Raw genomic sequence first — 26243 nt, 5'->3', positions numbered from 1 at the left:
TTAACTAAGAATCAGTTCACGCTTTCCTGTTAAGAATTACCACTTCCTGTGTTGCAGAGAAGAAGAAAAAACATGTCCTTCAGTTTCTGGATCCCATGGTCCTTAATGATCTGATTTCTGTCTCCCATAGGCGGGCAGTTGCTATGGTAACCTGATGACGCTCTGAGGAAGGACGAGGGAGAAAGGGGAGGGGGGGGGGCATATGGAGATGAGGAAGAAGGTAGCTGCACCAAAGCTTGAGTGTATTTCAGTAGATGACTCACTCGGCTGATATTTCTGACAGTTTCAGTCTTTGATTCTGCTTCACACAGAGGTTCAGTTGCTTCATTATGTTGGAAGTTGGTGAATGGCGTCCTGGGCTGTTGTCCTAGGAGTTTGTGTGTGTGTGTCGGTGAGGCTGATCGATGGATTTTCACTTCAATGATAAGGAAGTGGTTTTAAAGATGCTTTACGAGATCATGACATAAGGATAAACAGCGTTAAAATAATGATTAACTATGTATAGTTAAGGCAGAACTCCGAAGTAATCATGTGCAGAGGAGATGTCCCTTTCATTCTCCATCTATAATTGCCCCTACACCCTGGCACGTCTCTTTGCATCTGCACTGGCCTGCTGTTGCCATAGTGACCACTGTGTAGAGAGTCAAATCAACTTACTGAAAAAATCAAAATTTTACCATATAGAAAAATGTAAAAGTTTGAAAATGTATGAGCCTTAAATGGATATAACAGTAGCTTCCCTTGATTCCATCTGCTCTACACATTTCTACACTGAGCAAATGTTTGCCTTGAATGATTACATTTGTTGTCTGGAAAGTTATGTGGTTATGCAAGTTATATGCATTTCCATCAACTAAACCCCCCTTCTAATAAGACAAAATATTTGATGCAATTTAAAACCCTGGTATTATTGGTCTCTTTTATTGTATTTTTGTGGTAGGATCCCAAAATATACTTAATATACTATCTTCTTCAATATCTTTCTTCTTTTTTTGGTTATTTCTTTTTTTTCTGAAATTTGCATTTTTTTCTAAAACCCACAACTTAAAAAAAACAACTTCGATTTTTTATTATTATGGTATACAGATCTTGGGGCGTAATAACGCCATACACATGTGTGAATCATCTTGTCAAAACCATAGACGATCTTTGTTTGTATCTTCTGTATACAATGGCATTCTTTCAGTGAACGCTACGGGCGTTAGGACCCAGGGCGGACGCTTGGGGAAGTCCTGTGCTGCTAGCGGGGCAAGACAGAGCACACAACAAAACACACGTCCACGCACACAAGCATATACGAACACACGTTAACACACGCTCGCCGAGCTCTTCCCCGACAGAGGAGAGAGAGAGAGAGAGAGAGAGAGCGCGAGCGCAGATAGAGGGATAAACAGAGGGAGAGAGAGAGACTACAGGAACGCAGCGGCTCGTGTGTGCGTGCGTGCACGCGCGTGTGTGTTTGTGTGTGTGTGAAGGTACGCTCGTTCGTTGGCAGAAACGACTGGCGGGGCGGATATGGAGGGGCTCGGGAAAAACGCTGGGAACTGACCGAGCACCGAGACGAAGAGAGGGTCAGAGAGAGAGAGAGAGAAGAAAGAGAAAGGACGGACAGCACCGAAGGAAGGAAAGGAGGAGAGGAGGAAAGAAGTCTGACAGAGGAGCCGAGGACTGGGAAGAGCGGCTCGCGTGGAACACAGAAGGACCCTAAGGTGACTTCATGGGGCTTTCATGGCTGTACGCAGGTCCGGCAGAGGTGTGTGTGTGTGTGTGTGTGCGCGCGCGCGAGTGCGTTTGTGTATGAGTGTGTGAAAGAGGGGTGTTGACATGTGCTACATGGCACGGCACTTAAAGGGAAGAGTGGAGGTGTGTGTGTGTGTGTGTCTGTCTGTCTGAGGGGTGGGCAAATGTGTGTGTAGTTGCCTATAATAACGTGTGTGTGTGTAAGATAAAGTAAGTGTGTACTGGCTATAAAGGGGCTACTAAAGTGTGTGAGTGGGCTGAGCTGACCGCCGTAAACTGGAGTGAAGGGATCAAAAGGAGTGGATACTTTTAAGGGAACAGCGTGATCCTATTCCTGAACGCGCGCGCGGCACACACACACACACACACACACACACAAAGGTAGGCCACTTTATGTTGAGCTAGAAGAAAGGCATAGGTATCATAACACTTTTAAGAGTTCCTTTTTTTTAAACCCTTTTTGTGTGTGTGTTTGGGTCTGTGTAAGAGAAGACAGTTTTCGGTGCAGCAGGTAACACACAGTCGTGTGTGTGTGTGTGTGAGAGAGAGAGAGAGAATACATGTGTGTGCCATATACGGCAAACAGGTTGAGGGGAGGCAGATCTGATCAGACGCACAGCAACAGAGGAGAGAGCGTGGCACAGGCTGAGCAGCAGCACATTGGATTACACACACACACACCAATACACACTCACACACACTAGCTCTGTGGCTAGCAGAACAGCTGGGAGAAGTGTGTGTGTGTGTGTGTGTGTCAGTGCCTGACAGCGTTTCACATGATGCATGAGTCCGCTGTGTGTGTGTGTGTGTGTGTGTGTGTGTACCCATTTAGGCCGTGTACGCATGTATGTGTAGGGAAAGAATGCCCAGTCGTCTCATTCAGACAGACAGCGAGTGTGAGTCTGCCCCCCCACCTTGTCTGAAGACAGGAGGTGGAGGAGGGTTAAGGGCAGGCTGGGGGGGGCGATCAGATGGCTGAGAATAAGATGAGAAGATTAATCCAGCAGCGAGGGAGGAAACGGAGACGAGAGAGGAAGAAGAGGATGATGGAGATTTTAGGACAGCAGTATGAGGAGGAGTAGGAGGAGGAGTGAAGGAGACCGGGGCTGACATGCTCTCTCCAGGAGTGCTCCGAGTGCTGCTCATTCATAATTCACCTCCATACCAACCATTCATTCACATTTTGACCCCCCGTGGCTGCGCTCAATGGAGTCCTGGCCCCTCCACCTCGTCCTGTCTCTCAATGGACGCCCCTGCGGTGTGACGTTCAGTTAGCCCGCTTCTTCTTCACTTTGGAGACCGCTCAGTTTCTTAGAGGAAAGACTGCGCTGTTTTTGGCCCGTTCCGGCTCTTTTAGAGCGTGGAGTTTTCTTTCAGCTGGAGAGCTCTGATGTGAGATTGGAATAGTTTAAATTGAATATTGAGTTCAGCCTCGGCCCTAGACACTGAAGATCGGTATGAATGGCTCAGTGGGTTAGTGCGCTCAGAACAACTGATGATAGTTTGATTCCCTCAACACAGCCACAACACTCCATAATGGATCTATAATTCATGTGTGAATGAATTGACTAGTCTGTGTTTGGGGGGAAGAAGCACAGGCGCCAGGGCATGATCCATCCAGTCTAAATACTCAAAAATGTCTCTTAATATTTCTGACTTAAATAGCCGTGCCCGAAGCTACAGATCCCACCAGTGTGCTGGGGCCCATGGCGGAGTTTGAAATGCAAAGTCAGAAAGAAACATTGCGTACCTCTGCATATAATGGTAGCACTAGTGTGACTGGAAGCTGCACTGTGCTCTGCACATCACTGCTAAAAGGGGCACGGTGTTGTTGTGAGGTCATGTAGTACAACCAGCTCCCACATCTGCAGTAATGTGAAGTTACAGCATCTGTACTTATATATCATCTATACACAGTGATATAAATATTATGGTGTAAGGGATCACCACTCAGGGTTTGGATCACTTGCGAACCGTGCCTCAACGAGTATTTGTTTTTAATAGTGTAATCATCATAGTGTGTAAGAAAGTTTTACTGCAGATGTTCTTTTTATACTAACAAGTCCCTGAATTAATGTTGCACGGTGTATGAATATAATCAAAGTACCTGTACGTTAAAAACCATATCATTTAGTATTGTCTTTAGTATCGATACGCAATGAGAGCGTTCCCTGCCCCGCCCCCCGTCATGCTGCCTGCATGCATTGACTTCCAGGAACGACATGGCCACATGTGCACGAGCTCTTACCCACTGTCCTCGGCTTGTTGTGGAAAGAAAGAGGCCACAAGTGAAATGTGGAAAAACTTTGGCTCCATTACACAGTGATCATAGTAATGTACAATCAATGCTACGATGGCACCATGTAGCTTTCATCAATATTTTGTTGTAGGCAAATTCATTTGTTGTTGTTGTGATGTTTTGTGTATTACCATTATGGATAAATATACCAGTGTCGTATGGTATTTGTGGTATCATTTCGTATGTGGTATTGTATTGAATTCTGGTATTGTATCGGGTATCATGATATTTATGGCAGGTATTGTATCAAAGTCATAACTTTGGTAATGTGACAGCCCTACCCTGAAAATCCATTTAACTGTTAAAAGAAATGTATAGCAGTAGTGTTCAGATAAACAAAGCGTGTCAGCAGTCCCAGGTTTATAATGGCGAGGTAAGGGTTTTGGACAGAACCATTACGGTATGTGTGCATTGAGTACAAAGACAGCCATACGAACACGGCTAGAGCGCCGCAACAAGGGCTCCTCGCAGCATTTAGGAAATCTTTGTGGCACAATCAAGTCAACATGATTCATGTTGCACTTAAAAATATTTTTTTATCTTGATTCATATATGTATTTATGTTAAACTATAGCCCACAGTTATTTTCTTTCCTTTATAAATGGAAAGCAAAGTTATATTTGACTCATTGATATCATAGAACCAAACTCAAATTTCTTCACATGACCTTATTTGAGACAAAAACACATCCAGACAGGAAGCAGAGGTTGTGTAGGACTCACCCTGTAGAGCTCTGTAGCATCTTGTGTGCTATGCAACAGGCAAATCTGCTGGATCTACACCAAGGACCTTCATGTTAGTTCATGTTATTAGTGACGGGGCCAGGGCACTTTATCAGCTAGTATATTTCTCTGAACAGTTACTACTGCAAGATGAGTGTACAAAATCTTCATCCCTTTCATGAGCTGCATTTGTAGAACCAGTGATGCCCTCAAATTCCCACGCCTCCTCCCAGCTTCCCTAACTGATGTTTTCAATCTTGTCAGCTAGCCGCTTAAGAAATGTAGCATTAAGAAATAACAAAGTAAGTAACAAAACTATTTATTTTAAATGGCGTTGCTGGCGGTTTCATACTGAAAGTAACAGGAGAAACCATTCTTCCAGTAAGTTGTTGCTTTGCTCCTCTTTTTTTGTTTTCCTCCACAAAAGAAGAGTGATTAGTTCATGACGTAGTTTTTATTTAACAGGTCGGTAGGGGACCTTTATCTTTTATGCAAAAACAACTACAGAGTTCAAAACAAGGTCTTATACGGCAGGTGCAACACCTCCGACACAGGCGGCCCGAACGGCTCGGTCTGTATCCATCAGGTTCTAATTGTCCTCAATAGGCCTGATGTGAAACGGACCCTTGTGACGGGCAGCACCTCTGCTCCATCAGCCTCTCTCTTCTGCGTCCTCATTCAGTGGCCACACGCACAGTGGCAGGCAGGCACGAGCGCAGTTACACACACACACGTGCACTATCACTCATAGGAAGACGTCAGCAGGTGTAAAAATAGATTTTATAAACAGGGGGGAAAAGTGTTATATGTTTACAAGCGGTGATGTCATGTTTCTGTGCAGAGCTGACGAATGGGAGGCCAGCGTTCGGGAGTCTCAGCCCGCTCAGCTCTGCTGTTTGTCTTTGGTGCTTTTAAGAAGCACAGTTCAAGGAGTTGCCGTTTGCATGAGTGTGTGCGTGTGTGTCTGTGTGTGTTGTTTTCAGGCGGAGGAGGCATGCTCACGGTGACGCTGCGCTGGTTGCCAAGCAACGCAGGAACGTGGGTGGAAGGATTTCCTGTCCTTAGGAAGCTTTGTTTATAAGTGTGGGGGGGTGAGCATATATGTGTGTGTGTGTGTGTGTGGATTTCTCGGCCGTATGCTTGAGTGCTTGTGTGTTTTTAATGCACTCTTGGCTTCAAGTAAGAGTGCTAAAAAAAAAAAAGTCACTTAAGACACAAACACACATGCACACTCTCCCTGTGTGTGCACTGTGCACACAGAGGAAAAAGGGCTCTCTCTCAACTGTTCAGTTGGATTTGCGTTGCATAACTCCTCTGTTTGCACCGCTCTTGGCTCCTCCTCCCCTGCCCCAACACTCCCACCATGTCGCCGCCGCCGCCGCCGCGCTGATGTCAGGCCGTCTTCCGCTAATGATGTCATCAGCATGCCTCTTTTTGTGTCTCCTCGCACACATGAGATTGCAATTATGTGTCCTTGGCCCTGCATGCGATCGCAAAAAAAACACACACAGGCCCACCACGGCCGTCCTGCAGGCGCTGGACCTCAATGGGATGACGTCAGCTTGACTCGCTCTGACTGTCTTACTGGCTAGCTGCAGTCATAAGTGGATGCAGTCATACGCGGCGTGTGTGTGTGTGTGTGTGTGTGTGTGTGTGTGTGTGTGTGTGTGTGTGTGTGTGTGCGCGCGCGACAGAAGTTACCTCAGGAACCATCTGATTTATATAATGCGTTTACTCCTCCTCCTCTTTTTCACTCCTCCCCCTTAAAGTGAGAAGAGTTTGCATTGTGCTGGATGTGTTGTTCTTAGCAGCATTTAACGATGCGCTAATACGCGCACACACACACACACAAACAGTGTTGCAGCCTGTTGTGCCCCCCCCCATGAGAGTGGCCCGCTTTTAGAAATGAATATCTCAGTGTCTCTCCACTGGAAACTGCATCGCCTCGAAGGCCGGCGTCTGCTGCTGCATGACCTCTGTCGATTCATCCCGAGACTCGCCAACAGTCACAGGCAGGCAGTGAATGGAAGGAGGAGGAGAGGGTGCTGTGTACGCACCAGTTCCTCTTTTAGCAGTAAGAAAACACAGCGTCATGGAGAAAGAGGAGTGATTTGGTGGTCGGCCTTCCTCAGCTTTCGACCAAAATATCTGTTTTTAGCTGTCCGTTTGAGCTGCAGAGGATGGGCTCTATTTGCGTCCTGGAATAGGCTGTTGTGTGCGCCGTGGTTGAAGATCTGAACATCAGCCATCCAACATTGGATGGGAGAACTGGGGGCTTTTAACAGACCCAAATACACACAAGAAGCACAGCACCATCTCCCACTCTTTCTCCTTCTAACCTCAAACCCCAAACCAAAGGGAAATCACACCACTGTAGTTTATGAGCTCATACAAAGGGTTCAAACACACACACACACACACGCACAAAATATGCAGATTTCCCAATAAACTGATTAGCATTAGCTTATTTAGACTTAACCTCAAACTCAACACTGAAAGGACAAAAGCTTAACCATGAAATTATATTTATTTATACCAATGCACCAACACACACACTCACTCAAACATAAACACAAAGACAAAACACCCACTTCACAACATAAAATAGGTAAATCAGAGGTGCACTCCAAAGGATGTCCAGACTTCACTTCAACCTGTAATTAAAAACATATGCACACCAAGGTGCACACACACATACACACACACACTCACACTCCTGCAGTCTTAGGGCCTTAGTCAGCGTCTGTGTGTCCATGCGTGGGCCTGTTCCCTGGCAGTGTGAGGGGAAAAAATACCTTCCCATATGATGTCAACACCAAAGTCCCTTGTGTGTGTGTGTGTGTGTGCGCGTGTGTGTGCGTGAGTGACTGGCATTCTCTGAGATAGGTTTCACGTTTTCTGTGACAGTGTACCACATTATTCCCCAACACTGCAGTTTCTCTGCCATGTGGGCTTTGTTTCACTGCACACGGTGGAAAGAGATGGCAAAGATGGAGGAGAGTGATCCGTGACATCACTAACCAAAGCAAAGAGTCAAGGTCAAAAAGTAGGTCTGTGCTTTTAACTTAGCTTAGAAGAACAGGGATTCCATAGTCTCTTTTTTTTTTTTAAATTGAATTATTGAGTCTGGCAAAATCGTTGTTTTTCTCTTTAACACACAAACAAAGTGTGTATGCAATCACATGAACACATTCACCGTTTACACAGGCCAAGTTGCTGTCTCAACAGAAGAACGCATATGAAGGTTTAACAGACTGAAATTCACAGTGGCAATAATCGTTCGATCTTCCGTTCTGATGACGCCATGGTAAAGGTTAGAAGATGCTGTTAGTGTTTTGAAATAGCCCTGTGCATGAAGGGGAGGAGCGAGAGAGGACAGGAGCCATGTTCCTGTGATAACCTATAAAGAATTCAGTACATTCAGTGCTGAGCTGACTGCAGTCCTGACGAGACACACCGTAAGTAATATTCAATGTCACTTCCCTATTACTGCAGTCTCTGCTCCCTGCACAGTGTTCCAGGAGAGCAGGGGTCCCTCAAGGGACAGCAACCAACGAGATGAACTCCAGTTTAGAGGGGACCAAGTTTCCTTCAAAGTGAGACTGACCCGGTGTGGCCTGACACGCGTCTGCTCTCTTTACCCCTTAATCATCAGCAGCGGTGTGCTGTTTACTGCACTGGAAGGTGGGGGTGTAATGACGCTGCAGCGCATCCAAACCCCCCCTCAATTGGTGAGAGCACTGTCACCACGTTCATCAGACCTGCATTCTGATGGGGGGGGCACTTCACACTGGAAATGATATATGGGCCGTGTGTTTGTTGCTAGGCAACTTTGTCACAATACCCCCTGTGACCTTCCGACCCTGCCAAGTGTGGCGTTAAGGTCCCCGTCTCACGCCCGTGAGTGTGTGTGCGTGTGTGTTATCTGAGACGATGGTGCGGCTGCCGCATAGCAACTGAGAACAGCTGTGATTTCACTGTGTGTGCGTGTCTCTGTGTGCACGCACATGAAACCTACGACACACACCCACAACAACATAATATGCCACACTGTCACTTCCACAGCGTGATAGCGCCACACACTCAATAAGCCAGAATGCCCCCCCCCCCCCCCCCCTGAATACACACACACACAAACACTTACATACTTGCAGCCAAATACAAAGAGCCGAGGGAGCGACAGAGCATCGTTTCCCTGAAGATCCATTCATGTAAAATACTGTTATTCAAAGCTCCCGCCCCCTCATTCAATAGTCTTATTCATCTCTCTCTTGACTGCAAAACCAAACACGCCTCGTCTTCTGCTCCCCGCCAGGCGTCTTTGTGCGCGCGCCTTGTCTCCGCTCTTCTCCACGAGAGGAATGTCCTTGGCCTGTGCGCCCCGCGTGCTCCCACCGAGCCCGCCGCGTAGCACCCGGGGCGGGTTCCCCCGCGCCGCCGCAGCCAATCAGGTTCCCCGGGCCGCTAATGACATCAGTTAGCGGAGAACCTTTAAGACCGGCCCCTTGAGGTGATTCGTCGGAGAGAGCGCGAGAGAGAGTGCTCTTATTGTTATGATGATTAAGTGTTACATGAAGGGCTATCAGAGGAGAGCCCCTTAATGAAAGTGGAGCGCAGAGAGCAGAGCTACGAGGGGCGACAGACACCGCTGCTAGCGGCAGAGAGGTGGAAACAGGTGGGAGAAAGAGCGCAGGCTGAATATTCAGCAGCTGTGTGTCCAGACTTGCTGACTGCGGCTGTTCATGCTCTGAATGTACCATGAGAGGTAGAGCGCGACAACACAGGCCGATTGAGACAACACGTGTGTATAAGCACAGGTGCATTGGTATGTGCGGGGTTCTCATGGCTGGTCCGTGTGTGTCTGTGCAGGAATGCAGGCCTGTTTGGTTGCACACGGGGGTGTTTCCCCATGTGGCGTTTGGTGAAGGAGTGTAACGCCCCGCTTCAGAGGAAATTTCCATCCTCAGCTGCTGCTTTGCTGTCGTAAATAATCCAACGCGTTCTGTTATTTTCTGAAAGCGGCTGTTTTTTTTTGTTTTTCAGTGACATTGTTACTGGCGGAATATGTAAGAATGCCTCATCCATGACGGAGAGCTCTCACTACGAATGCATTTGTTGCCTCCTTGATCTTAAGAAAAGTACAGCCCATACCTCCTTCAAGTCCTATGTGCTCATAGGTGGATCTTTCATCTGAGTGGCTTCTAGCACATCTAAAGCTCTTTTATTTGGATGGGTTCCACTAAAGAACTGAAGCCAAAGTCCAGGGCAGATTTACAGTTTGAGATGGAAGATGTATTTAAATGAGCCAGTAGATTAGTGTGCTTCAAACATGAAGCTGACTGACTGCGCCCACTTGGGCTAGTAAATAGGCGTTATCTCTTTGACTCTTTAACACTCCATGTCATATTCTCACACTGATGACAGGAGCTACCATGCAGAGGCCACCTGCCAATCAAAACTAACAAGCTAACCTCAAGATGGGCTCAAAGAGCCTCGGATCAAACCGCAGATCTACTAGTAACCATAAGCCTTCACACGCCTGAATTTACTTCTCCAACTCAATATCATGGATCGGATATCCTTACCGTCCAGTCAGAGTTTCCTGTGTTCCTGTCTTGCAGCTTAACGTTATTTTTTTCATCAGCACTAACTTGAACCAGGATTCAGACGGCAGCTTTCAGCTGGGTTCTAGCCATGCTTGCCCCTGGAGACCTACCTCGGGTGTAGAGACGTGGAGAAAAGCTACCAGGATGTGCAGTTGTTGAGTTCAATCAAAGCTAGGTCTTGTTCTGCTATCATAAAGGACTGAAGTGTTGGCAGAAATAGCTTTAGCTGCCCCCCTCATCCCTCCAGAAATCTCCAGTTAACCAGGAAGGTTCAGCTCATATTTTGGGCTAGCAGAGGATGCTAGACCCCCCCCCCCCCCTCTTCTCCCTCACATCACCCCTGGCTAAAGGAATTTAGAGGCAAACAAGGGACTCGAGATAGAAGATCACAGGCTTTAATACGAACCACATTGTGTGTTGTTCTCCTGTTTCCCATCTCCTGTGTTCTCCGCGTCGGGAGTCAAACAGCCTTTGATGAATATCTACAAAGAGATTTGAAAATTATAAAGACCGGCAATTTAGCCAGGTATGCTATCTTAAGCCTGGTAATTTGGAAATTGAATTCACTCATAGGGGGAGCCGTGGGAGCCATGTGGTGTTTATCAGGTGGACCAGCATGAGGTGTGTGGATTGGAAGGGAGGATTTCAGGGCAATCTATAACGAATGACCACCTCTTCAGACTGGGCTTATCATTGCCTATCCCTCCCTTTTGTTCCTGCTGCATGCCCGTATGCGGGTGCGTTCTAACCATGGATCAGGCCCTCTCTTTTTCCCTGAGTTACACATCTAATCACGCCGCCATCATCCCTCATCCCTAATTCTGTTGGCAGGGCCTGTCAAACAGCATACGCGGAAAGACAGGGTGACTTTGAAATGCTGCTAATGACCCTGGCATATAACCCTCTCTCTTACTCCCCTCGGTCTTACTTTCTTGTCCACTCCTGTCATTTGCACTCATGGTTAACCTCTTTCTTGTTCACCAACTCAGCTGATAGAGAAATGTAAGGGAGGTGGTGTGAGAAGAAACTAGGGGTTATACCTTTATTCATATTTTGAGATGATGCAAACCGGAAAGGCGGGCAGTTAAAGGCGTTAAGGGTTAACAAGAGGACCAGCTTCTGTCCAAATGTTATTTAACCTTTATTTAAACCGGGAAGCTTCAAAGAGAGAGAATATCCTCCATCAAGGGAGGCTGGCCAAAGAATCCAAACATAAAAATCTCCGAGGGAAAAACACACAAAGCAAAAAACAATCAAAGGGACATAGCCGGGAGACGAGTTTATAAGCAGTCCAATGGGCGACACTCGAGCGTCAAACCAGCAGGCTCATTGCCAGACCTGTTTGAATCTTCACTAAACAAAGCAAAGGCAACTCCTTACTGAGTCCACCACAAGAACCTTCATTAACCGCCTAAACTCGCAGAGAGAGCTTTCAGCTTGAAATCATTTTGCAGCCCGCTCCACGAGGAGGGACCGGAGGACATAGAGGCCCTTTTGCCCAATTCGGCTGTGACCTCGGGGACAGGAAGCGAAAACAAATCCTGGGGCTGCAAACAGTGATTTACCAACTGCTTTTTCTCTCTTTAGGGATGTAAGGAAACAGTGAATTAGTAGACCAGCAGTGGTCTTGTGTAATTAAATAGCAAACTGAAGCAGGCACTAAGTCTGTCAGCCCAAACCTCGAAGGGGGACACTGATGAGAGACAGAGGTGGACCCCGTAATGCAGCTCAAGGAGGAGAGAGGCCTGTGAATATAAAACAACTGAATCAAGCTCTAGCACGGCAACAGAAGTGAAGAAAAAACACATCACGGGTGTGAAGGAAACCGGATTTTGGCCAAACCTTTTATGCATTTGAGCCCACTTACTCCTTTGCACAAGCTTGGCCTACTTTCCAGGCGGCCATTTTCCATTCAGCTTCGACAGAAACTAAGTTTCAAACACAGTCAGGAAGTTTCCTGGGAGAAGGTTTCCACCACGGTGAGCATCGCGCTGTCCTCCAGCGGCCGTTTCAGCCGGCTGGTACGCCGCGGCGAAGCCTCAGACGTCCACACCGATGCTAACGTTAGCGTGCTCACATGCTAACAATGACAAGTTTTAAAACTGAACCGAGCAGCCCCAAAGGAGCTGTATTTAACATTGAGAGCGTCAAAGCAGCAGCAGTTATGTCAACATGTCCACCTGAGCCCAGAGTAAAGAGCCCGCGTGTTCTTCATCACAACGTGTCCTCGTTTGGCTGCTGTGACCCGACGTCACATGGCTCCGGCCCGTGTTTAGATACCGCGACACACCATGATTTGTTACCAAGACATGTACTTAACAAAGAGTTTGTATACTTTATCAGGGTTGTGTAAATGTTCAGATGGCTAAAAAAATAAGACTGTCGGTTGTAAATAAAGCCAAACTGTGCGTTTACTAGTGTGGTTCTTCGGGACTCTTTTCCTTTTGGGCGGGCCTGTCCAGCCGTTGGTTAACAGTCTGCATCGGCATGAGGAACACGTTTGAGTTGACACCCTGAGCGCTGTTAAAAACAGCTTGTGGGAGGGAGGAGTGAACGCAGAGCTGTATCATCAGCAGAAGCAAACTGCCGCCTCACCCTGTTGTCCGTCTCTTTGCACTTTTCAAATGTGTTTTCTACTTCACCTCTGCCAAAGGTTATGTAACAAACTCTACAGTCTTGATTTGCTTTATCCTCCAAACATCAGGCAGTAGGATCACAAAGGTTTCTCCCTGGAGTTTGAGCCCATTTGCTTATTGATTCCCATCTTACATTCCAGCCAAATTTGCACATGGCTCAAAGAGCAAGTCGGAGCAGCCAGAGAGGGCGGGCCTTTGAAACGGACAGACTCTTCCAGTGCTTGTTGCCATGGTTTTTTGTTGTCGGGACAAACTGTCGGCCAGTGACTGAGAGCCTGAGCTGCTGTTTGTTAAAGATAAGTGGAGAAGCCAGAGGGGTAAGAGACAGAGGGGGAGCCTCGCTTCATTTTTCCTTTTTTCTTCTCTTTTCGACTGCAGGACATCCAGCTGAAAACCTCACACCACCTCAAAGCTTCCTCCTCAATGTGGGGATGGGGATAGATCCCGCTCCCCTCTCTAAACAGTTCACCCAGCATTTTCCTTGCGGTTGCCTGACCCCCCCCCATCCCTCGCCTGCTATCAAAGCTCTGTTGGCTTGGCACTGGACTGCTTTGATATTGAACAGTGTTTCTGTCTCTTTCTTTCTCTCCCCTCTCTCTGTCTGCCTCTCTCCCTTCCCACAATTTTGAAAAAGAGCACAGAGTGCAAACAGGGACCTGCTCGCTGTCAGAGAGAACAGACAGAGAGGCCTTAGGGAGAGAGGGAGAGAGGGAACAACCAGGGGAGGAGGAGGAAAGGGTGGAAACAGCAAAAGAGCCCTGTGGTTTCTTTAGACTCAAACCTGTGCAAGTAATTAAAGTACTTCAGCTTGTCTTATAATGACTTCAAGTACTTCTAAGGACAATTAAACCATGACCGATATTTGTTTAGCGGATGTGCGATTCCCGCACGCTACGGTTTGTGAAGCAGTGAGTGTTGGAGGAATGACACTTGGATGAAAGGGAAGTCATGCAAAGTAGTGCAACACGGATCCAGTTGTGATTTTTACATTACAGCATGCTGACACTCAACAAATCGGATCGGAGTATATGATAAAATGTTAATGTTATCCTTTTGAATTCAGCTGACACGACCCAAAGTAAGAGCTCAGAGAGTCCTGTCCCTTCTCTAACATATGATCTTCATCCGGGCCCTTTGGCTACATTTGTCATTTCATCCGGCATCAGCAGTGATCAGCCTGCGGAGGAGTGTGTCGTTCATTAGTGGATGGTCTCTGCCCGAGTAGATCCAGCGACGGATTGGTTGGCCTCTTAGCTTATCATCACAGCAGATATCGGAGATGTTTGAAGTGGAGCTGGTGCTGGAGCGGAAGAGTTTTCTAACACAAACAACACATGTTTGTCTATAACAGGAGAGCGCTCTGACTCGACCTGAAGGGGGTGACTGAGAAAATAAAGGCGAGTGGCTAACTGAGTGAGCATGGACCAACGTGGTACCGCATGTGGTGTGTCATGGAAGTCGGGAGCCCTGAGCACAGGCTTTTTTCTAAGCTTGACCTGACACACACACACACAGCCTGATCTCCACCAAGGGACCGCCAGGCTGCACACTCATTGAAGTCACCTTCAAGCGTCCACACTCGCATTTGTGCGTGTGTGTGCGCATCTGAGTCTGATTGTTCTCCATCCTCAGAGAGCGAGGATGAGCGTGACTTCATGATCGCTGTGTTTGCTTGATGCAAATGTCTGTTTGCCTTGTTGGTTAGCCTACTTTGGAGGACAGCGCTGCATGTGTGTCTTCTTGAATTATTCACTGGCAATATTTGATGTTCTTGCACCGTACATCACACAGCTTTTGCCTCTTAGGGCCTGTGTGTACATTCACTCCTCTTTCACTAAAGCAGCACGCAGCATAACCGGTGGCCTCATTGATGTCTTCCGTGCCGTCATTTTTCAATGTGAAAGTTCTGGGACTTGGTTCCCCCCAAAATATACTGTGTATAATGTGCTTATTATCTGCGTAGTTGGTGTGCCGATAGTCGGCGGGGTAGTTGTTAACTTCCAGCAGGTCAGGCTGTGTACTCTGACTTAGGATGTTGATGGTGTAAAGCACAGGCATATTGCACATTTTCAGGTTGCACTCTTCATATTATGGCTATGACGGACTATGAAGCAGCAACTAACAGCTCGCTTGTGCTTAAATGTATCATAATAACGTTGTCTTACTAGCACAGTCCTGCTAATGAGGTAGCTAACAGTGAACGCATAAATTGGGCATTGTTCACATTGACCTGAGCAGTCCATATCAATGCGCACTGAAAGTAACACGTCAGATTTTACGCGACCGTTAGCTGACATTTTAGCTTTTAGCTCGGAAAAAACGGAAATCCCATGAATGATCGTTTTGAGGCAATGCGAGCTTTTGCAACCGGACAATTAATGTGGACGTCATGAGAGATGTGAATGAACGAGATGGAGAGGGACCCAATGCTGATTACATGCACGTACGTAGATGTACGAAATGTGATACAAAACGTTGGGTGGCTTCAACTATTTTGTGCTGAAAGGCATCTATTTACTTACCATTTATAATTCAGCTGGTAACCGTGTTATAAAAGTAATAAGGTACTTGAGCCTGTACTTTATCTTCAATAATGTAACAGTTCGAGGGTTGCCTAACTACACCCTCGAGCTGTTACATTGGACGATAAAGTACACCCACTTGTACCTTATTGCTTTAATAAAATGTAGTGATTGTAGGACACTTGAATAAATCTAGGTGATTGAAAGATGTTTTCACATTAATGAATTATTATCTATTTAACTTCCTAACATGCTCAGCAGATTATACATCATTAAAACTAACTAATGACAATATTATTTTGATCAAAAGTAAAATTTGAATAAAATATGACATCATTTTTTCCCTAATCATTGGAATGTGTTATTCTGCAAACAGATACCAATAAAGTCTTTCATAGTAACATACAAATGATCATTTGGGCAGGGAATCTTCAGGCCAGACTCCAACCCAATTGCAACAGTCTTAAGGACATGGCATTGGTTGGTCTTGAGTGCAGAATGAGAGGCTTGTTCATCAACCATGGCATCAGAGAGAGGAAAGCTGCTTCACAAGCAACGAGCTTGGAGCATAAAGCGCGTCGCGGCGCTCTGACCAAATCAGTCCTCAGAGAAAGCCCGTGTCGATGTGTGCACGTTTGTATATGTGCGTGGGAGAATGTTTGAGTGGCCCGGCAGCCAGGACCGAGGGGTCAGGGGCAGTCCTCTGGGACACCCTGACCCCTGACCTCTATTCCATAACTCTTCTCTGCTGTGGATGATGTAAAAGGAAGACACGGTCAGACCTCATTGGATGTGATTGGTCCTGCTCGGCTTACTTAAAGCCCCCTGGAATCCTGACATTTGTCGCTAGGGAAGAGCAGGAAATTCAGAAGGGGGAAACAATTTCATGGGCTCAAAATGGAGAACATCACAGCCGGCGTTGACATATATGTAGCAGAAGTTATTATTTTCTACTTCTCTCTGTTGGTCTTCCTCTCCCCTTCCATCCATCCAGCCAATGCGTAGGAGGTATAAAGGTCGTCCTTTTGTCATCAAACCCCCAGATTAGTTTTGCCTCGGTGCATCTCTCGCTTTGCTTTATCACCGGGGCCAGAGGAGCCACGAGGTTTGCCTCACCCCTCTGCAGAGTAATAACTCCTACCGGCTTCTATTGCATTCATCGCCGCTATCTCCTACACTACTATTACTACTCCGTTCTGGGCTGGGAGGATTATTTTCATGGCACCGGCTTTATTGGGCTGTATACTGGAGACTGACAGGAACGCGAGGAGCGGGAGGATGTGACATACAACACATGTCCCAAGCTTCGATCCGACTGACAACCTTGTAATCGATGCCCAGAGCATGAAGGCTCTGCAAAGTGGTTTTATTTGAATATTTGTACATTGGAATTAGAGTCCCATCCTGGCCAAAGCTCCACAGCGCTGTATATTGGACGATTCTTGCCGTATCACTGTATTTTTTTTAGTTATTTCATTGATGCGGCGAAGGACCGCCGGGCACCTGAACAGCTGCTCACCGCTCGCTGGCCAACTCGCTCGCAACTGGCTGGCGAGTTAGCGCGTTGCTGGTGTTGCCGCCCGAGGCAACACCAGCGGCCCAACAAACTCTGCAAAAAATCGCAAAAACACATGTGCCCGTCTCAGTTTATTCCTATTCGAAGGTTGATTGCCAAATAAGTATCTTGGACAGCTTCTACTGCGCTGAATGGTCCACTGTTAGCACTTGAATGTCTCCCCCCCTTCACTCTTTTATGCAGACTACAAAAGAATGTATTGATTGGAAATGTATTTGCTTTTAATGGCGCACCATTGTTACCGGAGGCTCAGTAGCAGCACACTGAGGGTGAGTCAAAGACATCTAGGTCTGACAATATCTTTTCAGACATGCAGAAGCCAACCATCTTGTGGCAAAATGAGCCCAAAATATTTTTTAATTGATTGATTAACGGGCAAATAATACATGCTTGTGCTAAAATGAAAAATGGGACTTTTGTCAAATGGTGATGGTTGACTGAGACATGTTTCTAAGGAGAACGCTTTGCTCAAGGATGGCTTTTTTTCTCTGAGTGGTGTCTATTCATACATATATAGTATAATTAACAGGAGAGCTCATTCTTGACCTTGGGTGTGGTGTTGTCAAAAAACACTTCATACCCAAGGTGCCCTAACCAGCATTTTCTAGAGCCCACAAGAGCATCACGAGGCCCTCATCATGGCATCATAGTTTGCTCAGTTATTAAGTAAAGCTAAACCCTTTTAGGTTTTTTTTCAGTAAGAATTCAAATAAACTGAGCCAGAAGACGGATAGCTTTGCTTCGCTTTAGGACCGGCCTGGCTCTCTCAATCTCCTACCAGAACCACTAAAGTGGGTCCATCTTGTTTGTTTAGCCATCTCAACAACGAAGGTTGATTTGACAGCTTATGCTGTAGCAGACTATTTCTTAGCCAGGTGCAGTCACTCCTTGTCTTGTCCTAATTGTGAAGTTGCCAGGCAACCAATGTAGACTGTGGTGAGCCAACTGGCTGCTAGTGGTGGATCCACACAGTATACACACACACACACACACACACACACACGAGTGGTTGGTATGGATTTAGTGCATTTCCCAACATGTGGAATTATTCCTTTACTTTTCAGACCATAACTGTGTGCTGTGGAAGGACGTAAAAGAGATGCTTAGTATGTGCATCATCATATCCATCCCCACTTTGCAAATACCATCTGAGGACAAAGACCAGGAGATTTGTGGTCATAAACTCCAGGGGGAAAAACGACTCATTAGCTCAAAGTCAAATACACAATGCCTGTGCCAGAATTACTTCTTCACAACGATTGATAAAGTATGATAATGCAATCTAAGAGAGCAAAAACTGCAACCAGGAGGCGTGTGAGGCTTTTGCTCGATAATGCTTACTAACACTTTTACACTGTAAGAATATAATTCTCTGCTGTCATTTGTAATAATGCCACTGAGTAGAGGGCTGGGAGTCTAAATGTTCACACAGTCGCCATGGTAATTTCCAGTCTTTGTTACCTCCCAGAGCCTTATGAGACTTATATTCATGGTGGGCATAGTAAAACAATCTGACTTTGTTTAACACCAATCTCTAAACGTTACAGCCTTTGGCTCTAATTGAGTGGTGTCTTTTTAAGTCCATGTTATCGAAGTGCAAACAGAGCCGGTGTGGTGCCGGAGTCACAGAGGGAACAGAGAGACACACACACACACACTGCCATGCAAGGCACTGGGATGGAGAGCGTACCTACAGGCAGATAGTCACAGAGTGTACTCAAACACATGCACAACACGCTAAGGCCAAATGTGGACACGACAAACACAAATCAAAACAAAGCACACAAACACTGAAGAGATCCAGAGAATGAAGACGACAGAGAGAACAGCACAGTCCCATCTGTCAAACAAATGTTGGGACGCACATACACACAAAAACACACACAGCAGGCAACATTTAGTCTGAACTGATATCTGTCTTTGTCCTTTAGAAGTTGGTCTTGGGGGGCCGCTGTAGAAGTCGCATGAAAGTTTGTTTAGAGCTGAGCAAATGTGTTAAGCTTTATGAGAGCCCACGGGGAGACATGGCAACGCACACACAGACACACACACACACACACACACACACACACGCATGCATCTACTCATACACACACTCAGGCACGAGGCTTGGGCGGCAGCTCGCGCTGGCCCCAACCAACAGTGAGGAGTTTGTTGTCATAGCAACAGTAAAATGAGATGACTTTACTGTCAGCCGTAATGTTTCATGGCCCCCCTGCCGCCATGGCAACATAACAAGGAGGAGGACGAGGAGATGGAGAGTATCAGAGTATCAGAGGCCTCGCTGCATTCCAGTAGACTCCTACCAGGAACAGTCACCGCGGTGCACCTTCAGAAGCCTGTCAGGGCCCCCTCCCACTTTGCCCATCCCTTTGATTATGCGCGCGCTATTTTCAGCTACGCCGCTATTGTCACCGGGGCAATTTCAATTCATTACACTCAACGTCAATATTGGTGCAACAACAACCTCCCGCAGACAGGTACAGCTTGTTGAATGAGCGCTCGTGCTGTCAGAAAGTGTGCGGAGTGAGGAAGTGGAGGGGAGGATGAAAGGCGGAGAGCAGTGGGGGGGGGGGGGGGGGGGACTAAACAGGCTGCCCATCTATACGCAGAGCAGCTATCGTGTTACATCACATCTCTATACTTAGCCCAGTCCTTCCTCTCCATCCTCTACATCAGCAATGTTACGCCGAGATACCGCCCGTAGAAAAGGTTTAGGAAAGACAGACGCAGTGGGATGGTAGCCCCCCTAAGGAAGGGAGGAGCAGAGTTGTTTTGTTCTGTTGCCATGGTGACAACGCAACAGGAGCTACAGCACACTGCCAGTGCTCATGGCACGGCGGGTTGCCACGGGTGACAGCTGTCAGTCAATCGGGCAGAGTGAGGGGACAGAGCGGCCGATGATCACCTTGGATTAGAGAGCCGTCACAGGGGCCACAACAAATCAGGGTTTAATCCCTGCCACGTCCCAGAGGCGCTGCCCTGTGCCGTGTGTGTGTGCTTGCATCTACCACCCCGCCAGCTTCTTTTTTTGGCCTGGCTTGTCAGTCTGAACTTTTATGCAGAATTTGTGTGTTTGTGTCGTTGCGGGCAGAGCCGACTCTGCACTGAGTCCTTCCCACAGCTGTGCGGGCCAGAGGACAATCAAAGGGCTGATTGTGGTGTCACACTCTGACTCATTCCTCTTTAACTACCACGCAGGGATTACCGGCGTCTAACGAGCACAGCGCCGCTCTCCGCCAGGAGGACTGGTCTGATTAGAGCGCCGACGGGGCTTTCAACGCGCTTACTTGTTTCTCTTTGCAAATCTCCTCATCTCGTGGTGATCTCTGGTTCTCTGCTGTGGGAATAAGGCTGACCATTGGACACCGTAATGTTGTATTAAACATTTGAAAGCACCGTAGTCATCTCTGTGGCCCCACCATCATTAAACCATAAGAGTATTTACACATGATGACAGGAAAACACCCTGTAAAGTCAATACTCTACTGGTACCCGAGTAATTAGACACTGGTTGTACAAGGCGCCGTTTCCTCCACCAGTGAAGCACGCAGTCAGAAGAGAAAGAAGTGATGATGTTTATGTTTCCCCTCCGATCTAACACAACCTAATTGGGAATGTGGTGAAAATGTCGGCGCGTGTCTCCACCCTTTGGCCTTAAACCAGAATTGAGGCTTCATCTGAGAAGCTAAACTGAATTTTACAAGCTGACCATGTTTCTCTTTCTTTGTTTCTTTGTCTCTCTGTCCCTCGTTGCCCTCTGGCTCTTTCTCCTGTCTCCTCCCTCTGCTGTCTGTCTCTCCAGGAGCTAGCCCTGGGCTGGATGGGACCCACCATGCCCCCCAGTAAGAAGGCCCAGAGCCCCAGTAGTGGAGCCAGTGCCTCACAGGGCATGAGCCCGCCGTATCGGCAGGGGGACGCGGCCACGGCGGCGTCCGAGGCCGAGGCGGCTGACCTCTCCCTGTCCCTGTCTGCCTCCTTCTCCAAGGCCGAGGACGAGGAGCTCACCAGCCTGTCCTGGCTCCACGAGAGCACCGACCTCCTCAACAGCTTCAGCCACTCGGGGCTGCGCAGCGTGTCCCCCCTGCAGGACCCCGACAGCCAGCACCCCCGCTCGCCCTCGTCCTCGTCTCCCTCCCTGGACGACCCCCTGCTCGCCGATGCGCACTCGGCGTACGACCTGGCGGCGGGGGCCAACAGGAAACCGCCCTACTCCTTCAGCTGCCTCATCTTCATGGCCATCGAGGACGCGCCCAACAAGCGGCTGCCGGTGAAGGATATCTACGGATGGATCCTGGAGCACTTCCCTTACTTTTCCAGCGCCCCCACCGGCTGGAAGAACTCAGTGCGCCACAATCTGTCGCTCAACAAGTGCTTCAAGAAGGTGGATAAAGACCGGAGCCAGGTAAAGACGTGTTCACCTTAAGGGCTGCTGTCTGTGAATGTATCCAAACACACCCCATTAGGTTTCTTTTGTTATACTGAGAACACATTACTCAACTCAATCAGGGTCTGATTTGCTTCAGACATGAGATGTCTTAATGATGAAGGCATCCAGGGGCAGCCTGCAGTTCACTGAGGATGCTCACTCTCTTTTCCAACCTGCAATTAGAAAACACAATGCTTTCCATACGGCAGGAATGCGCTCTCTCACATCCTGGATTTTGTCATGAAAAGGCAGAGCTGTATTGTATTAACATTTCACCAGAGACTCATGATCCCGCTTTTGTTTTGGGATTATCAATCTAGCGTTGGTAAATCAGTTTCCAGAGTCACAACGTGTATTGTGGCTAATGCTTTTATCCATCAATGAGCCTCACGCGGGCCGGACGGATCTGATTGGTTCTGTAGTGTCTTGTAAGGAGGGTTCTGGAGAACTTGCCGCATTCACCAGCTTTCTCGTATTTGGAATTTGCAGCTCATAGCGGTCCAGAGGAATCATGCAACCTCACTGCTGTCTGCACAAAGTCTGTATTACTTTGAAGCAATGAAATTACACTTTATAATTCAAATGGTCCTGTTTGACTGTAATTACCCTTTGTAGACTAATTTGATTCTTCATGTGTCAGATGCTCTAACGACATCCCCGTTGGTTAACATTGGCTGTAGATGCTAACAACTTAAATGACGTCACCTCCCCATGTTGTAGTATGTCATCATTGCCTTCCTGAGATGACAAAAGCTCGCTCAGGTAACACATAAAGAGAGGCAGTAACACCTTCAGCAGGTCCCTTAGTCCTGCTGCTCACACACTCTGACATCAGGACTTCAATATAGGACCTTACCTGGCAGGACATGTACTGTGGCCTTATATGGTATACGAGTGGGGCGTTAACAATGAGCACGTACCTGCTCATTAACATGGTGGTCTGAAGTTAGGAGCATTTCCCACAAAATAACAGGAAAGTCATTGAATACATTATTAATCAGTTTCAAGTGAGTTATTATCTCACGCAGTGAATGAGCTTTTTGATCTGTTTTTTCTAAATACTGACGTACTCATCCATATGCTTCGGATTGTACGATAAGGATTTTTATTTATTCAATGTAATCAAATTAAAACGAACTCTCATAAATCATGGCATCATCCTTTCAATATTACAGCATCATCATTTCACAACATAGTTTTCCATATCTCAACATATAAAATCAGGTCCGTCCCATTGCGACTACGTGTTGTAAAACATGTTCACCACCAGCCCACACTCCCTCCTCCATGTGTGGTTCTGACCTGCTTCACAGCCAGACGCTTATCAGCCGTTTGCAGGCATATTCAACTGGAAGTCAAACATATTCTGTATTTTGTCTACAACTGTAGCAGATTCGGCCTCATCAATAGTTGATGATCTCTGCTTTCATAGTTCTCCTGCACTCGTTCCTCCCCAGCGGGAGCAGCATTTCTCCTTTGATTCCAGTCTTCAGACTGGCTTTCCCCTCCACATTTTACTCCATTAAATACTCGGGGTAAATGGGAATGAATCCCTCACTCAATTAGCGCTAAATTAATACTGGAGGATGTAATAACACGGGTGCCTGCCGACTTTAGATTTCATCTTGCCCGAGGGGGCCGGGGGCCGAGGGACAAACAGCCACGATCAATGCTGGCTTGTGCTGTTTGGTTTATAAAGATTATACTGGAGGATACTGGAGCGCTGTTTGCTCTCCAAGATCACTGTGTGAATGGAGACTTCTCCTTTGGTGTGTGTGTGTGTGTGTGTGTGTGTGTGTGTGTGTGTGTGTGTGTGTGTGTGTGTGTGTGTGTGTGTGTGTGTGTGTGTGTGTGTGTGTGTGTGTGTGTGTGTGTGTGTGTGTGTGTGTGTGTGTGTGTGTGTGCGCGCGCGCTGAGGAACAAAATGGTCGAAGGAGGAAAAGGACATGGTGTGTGTGCATTTGTGTGTGTTTTAGTGCACACACCCTCACGCTATGCTGTCATCTGGCCCTTGACTACAACGGCACAGTTTCTCTTGTATACATATCCCCATAGTAACTAGGTTGCAGTTGACATAAAAGTATGCTGTTGCTGTAGCAACGGCAAAACTGATTTGCCTTTACTGACTTGGGGCGTGTGTGTTTGTGTGTCTGAGCACTGAGGTTCTGAGTGGGGGAGAATTAAGTCTACGTCCTTGTCATGTATTAAATGCACATATCTACTGTGTGTGTGTGTGGAGGTGATTTTGGCAAGGACAGCATGTCTTGTCTTTCTGTCACTGCACACCGTTTAAGACAGCACGCTAATTAATCCTTCAAACCTATTCCCCCTCCCCCCCTCTCTCTCTCGCACGCACACACCTCACAACACACACAGGGGATGTTGCGCACACACAAAAAAGAAGCGCACACACACATACACACAGGCACTGTGCAGCGTGCAGGAATGCGTTTAAGGACTCCCAACACACACACACACACACACACGTGTCGGTGTGGAAATGAGGGCACATCTCTGCAGACTCCCGCTCTACCTGCCAAGCGCCGCGCTTTATCTGAAGCAGCAATTACAGCATCTCTGTCATTTCAGTCTTTTCCACTGAGAAGATCTGCATGCCAACGCGCCGCTTCTTTCTCTTTCTCCCACTATCTCTTCTCCCCGGTGCATTATACTCGCCGCCCGCCGCCGCGCAGGACGGAGACGAAGGGGTTCCGGTTAAGGGGAGGTCAAGTGATCGCTGTGAGTGGCGGACAGAGACACCCACAGTGGGGACGCGGCTCCCTGCGAACGCCCCAAATCATATTCCCATCAATCTACAGAGGTGGAGATTAATATGAAGCCGGCCTATTTGTTCCAGTGGCTGTATTTCTGGGTCATATCCAGGCAGATGACGAGATGGGGACCGGTTTAGAATAAGCCTGCTCGTCGGGCCGGCGGTGCCATCCCGTGTCGGAGAGCGTGAGAGAGCGGTCGTCCCACCGTTGCCATGGCTTTGTTTACAAACAGGATCCTTCGCTGTTGCCCTCAGACTTCTGGATCAGTGCTGAAGATCAGTGTTGTAACAGCTCACACACACACACACACACTCACATTGCAAAGCCTCTCATGAAATCACAGCAGAGACAACAGGCAGATTTGTAATCTGGGGCTCACTATGAGGTCTCTGGGTGTTGCACTTAAGTGTGTCACCTTTCACCTGACCTCAGATGAGAGCGCGCTTGATTCTCTTCCCCTTTGACTCGGCGCGTCGTGAGCCTCTGGGGTGAGCTTAGATGTGTCTGCCCGAGGTGTTCTGTGGGTGCTCGTTCATCAGCAGGGCGCCGCCACTGATGTATCCGAGGAAGAGAATCCCGTTGCTCCTCAAGTCACGCGTGATGCGTGATTTGAGGAGCACGATGTTTCCTCAGGTTTTCAAGTGTGCATGTGCAACAACACCACATACTGGTGGGGTTTTTTTGTACAATTAATTGTTACATCAATCACTTTTTCGGACCGTTGTTATTGGTACCAATAACAAGGTTGAAATAAAAGCTCTGTATTCAAAATGTACACTTTAGTGTAAACGACAACGAGGCTGCGTATTGTACAGAGGTAGTTTACCGCTGCTCCTTTCCTACCGTGTATCCTGGTCCCAAAGCACAAGGCGCTACGAGCACCTTTCACAATCACAATGATACAACCATCAAACAACGCGTCATACACAGCCACAACGTGGCAATACTATTTTAAAGCAGGTCTAATCAGTAGTTTCTGAATGGAAATGGGTCCATGGACCGTGTTTAAAATGAAATGGCTCAGTAGCATCTTTTAGCTCCTTCATTTGGTTTGATGTTTTGGTTCCATTTCAGCGTTACTTAATAACAACTTGATAGTGCTTTAACAAGCTGTGGTAACATATGGCTATGTAGCCATGTAGCCTTAGATTAGTTCAGATTGCAACAAAATTCCTAAAGGGCCTCACTGAAAGGAATGGCTTAGTGACAACATCTCTCAGGTGCTTACTGTATGTGCTACTCAGTGGTTTCACATCCCAAACTGAGTAAGTAAATAGATGGAAGTTCACTTCAGGTTAACTGTCACATTGGGTAAAAATGTACTGACCAATACATATTTTTATTTTCTTTGTCTTCTGCGATGCTAAATGACTCGCTATGTTGGTTTGACGGCTGGATAGTGAAGGTTAATGAGAAAGAGTGGCAATCAAAGAACAAAGTGGGGCACGCGACAGCTTAAATTACAACCAAAAGGTTTGGTAACAGAAGACATTTTCCATAACGTTCTGTATGTGAAGACAAAAGTTTCCCGGTGTCCTACTGATGTGGAGCATCCCCCCCCGGCTGAGCCTCTTTGTGTTAGTGATGTCCAACGTCCTTCAGCGCGGACCAACATCCACTTGAGAAGAAGTCCCCCCTGTTCTTGGTCTGGTCTGCGTGTGTCTGATCGTTTCTGTCCTGTCCTGACTTGTTTTGGTTCCATTGTACTGAATATGTACATATACATATATCGCTGTTCAGACATGTATGCACATATATTCCCTGTGTGTGTGTGTGTGTGTGGTTGGTGCTGTCTGTCATGAATTGATATTCAGTACTAATTCTTTTGATTGGTGCACAGGTCAAGTTGTATTGCTCACGCTCTGAACAACAAAGCACCTTTTAAAGACGCCATCAGGTTTTCCTGGCACCAAGTGGCAGCTCCATGCTCTGAGTGCTT

At 47.2% G+C, this 26243-nt stretch overlaps 1 protein-coding gene across 1 annotated transcript in view; it reads left to right on the top strand.

Moving 5' to 3' along the window:
* Nucleotides 1-1264: 1264 nt before the first annotated feature.
* Nucleotides 1265-26243, top strand: part of LOC119194816 (forkhead box protein N3) — a 40894-nt gene continuing 15915 nt past the window's right edge. The window contains exons 1-2 of the mRNA XM_037449226.2: nucleotides 1265-1709; nucleotides 20907-21506. Coding sequence (XP_037305123.2) covers nucleotides 20925-21506 — 582 coding nt within the window. The 5' untranslated portion in view covers nucleotides 1265-1709; nucleotides 20907-20924. The remainder of the gene's footprint in view (nucleotides 1710-20906; nucleotides 21507-26243) is intronic.

Source organism: Pungitius pungitius, chromosome 20, assembly GCF_949316345.1.
Source record: "Pungitius pungitius chromosome 20, fPunPun2.1, whole genome shotgun sequence".
NCBI classification, from domain to species: Eukaryota; Metazoa; Chordata; class Actinopteri; order Perciformes; family Gasterosteidae; genus Pungitius; species Pungitius pungitius.
Note: the sequence above shows the minus strand (reverse complement) of the source record. Positions and strands in the feature narration are given on the sequence as shown.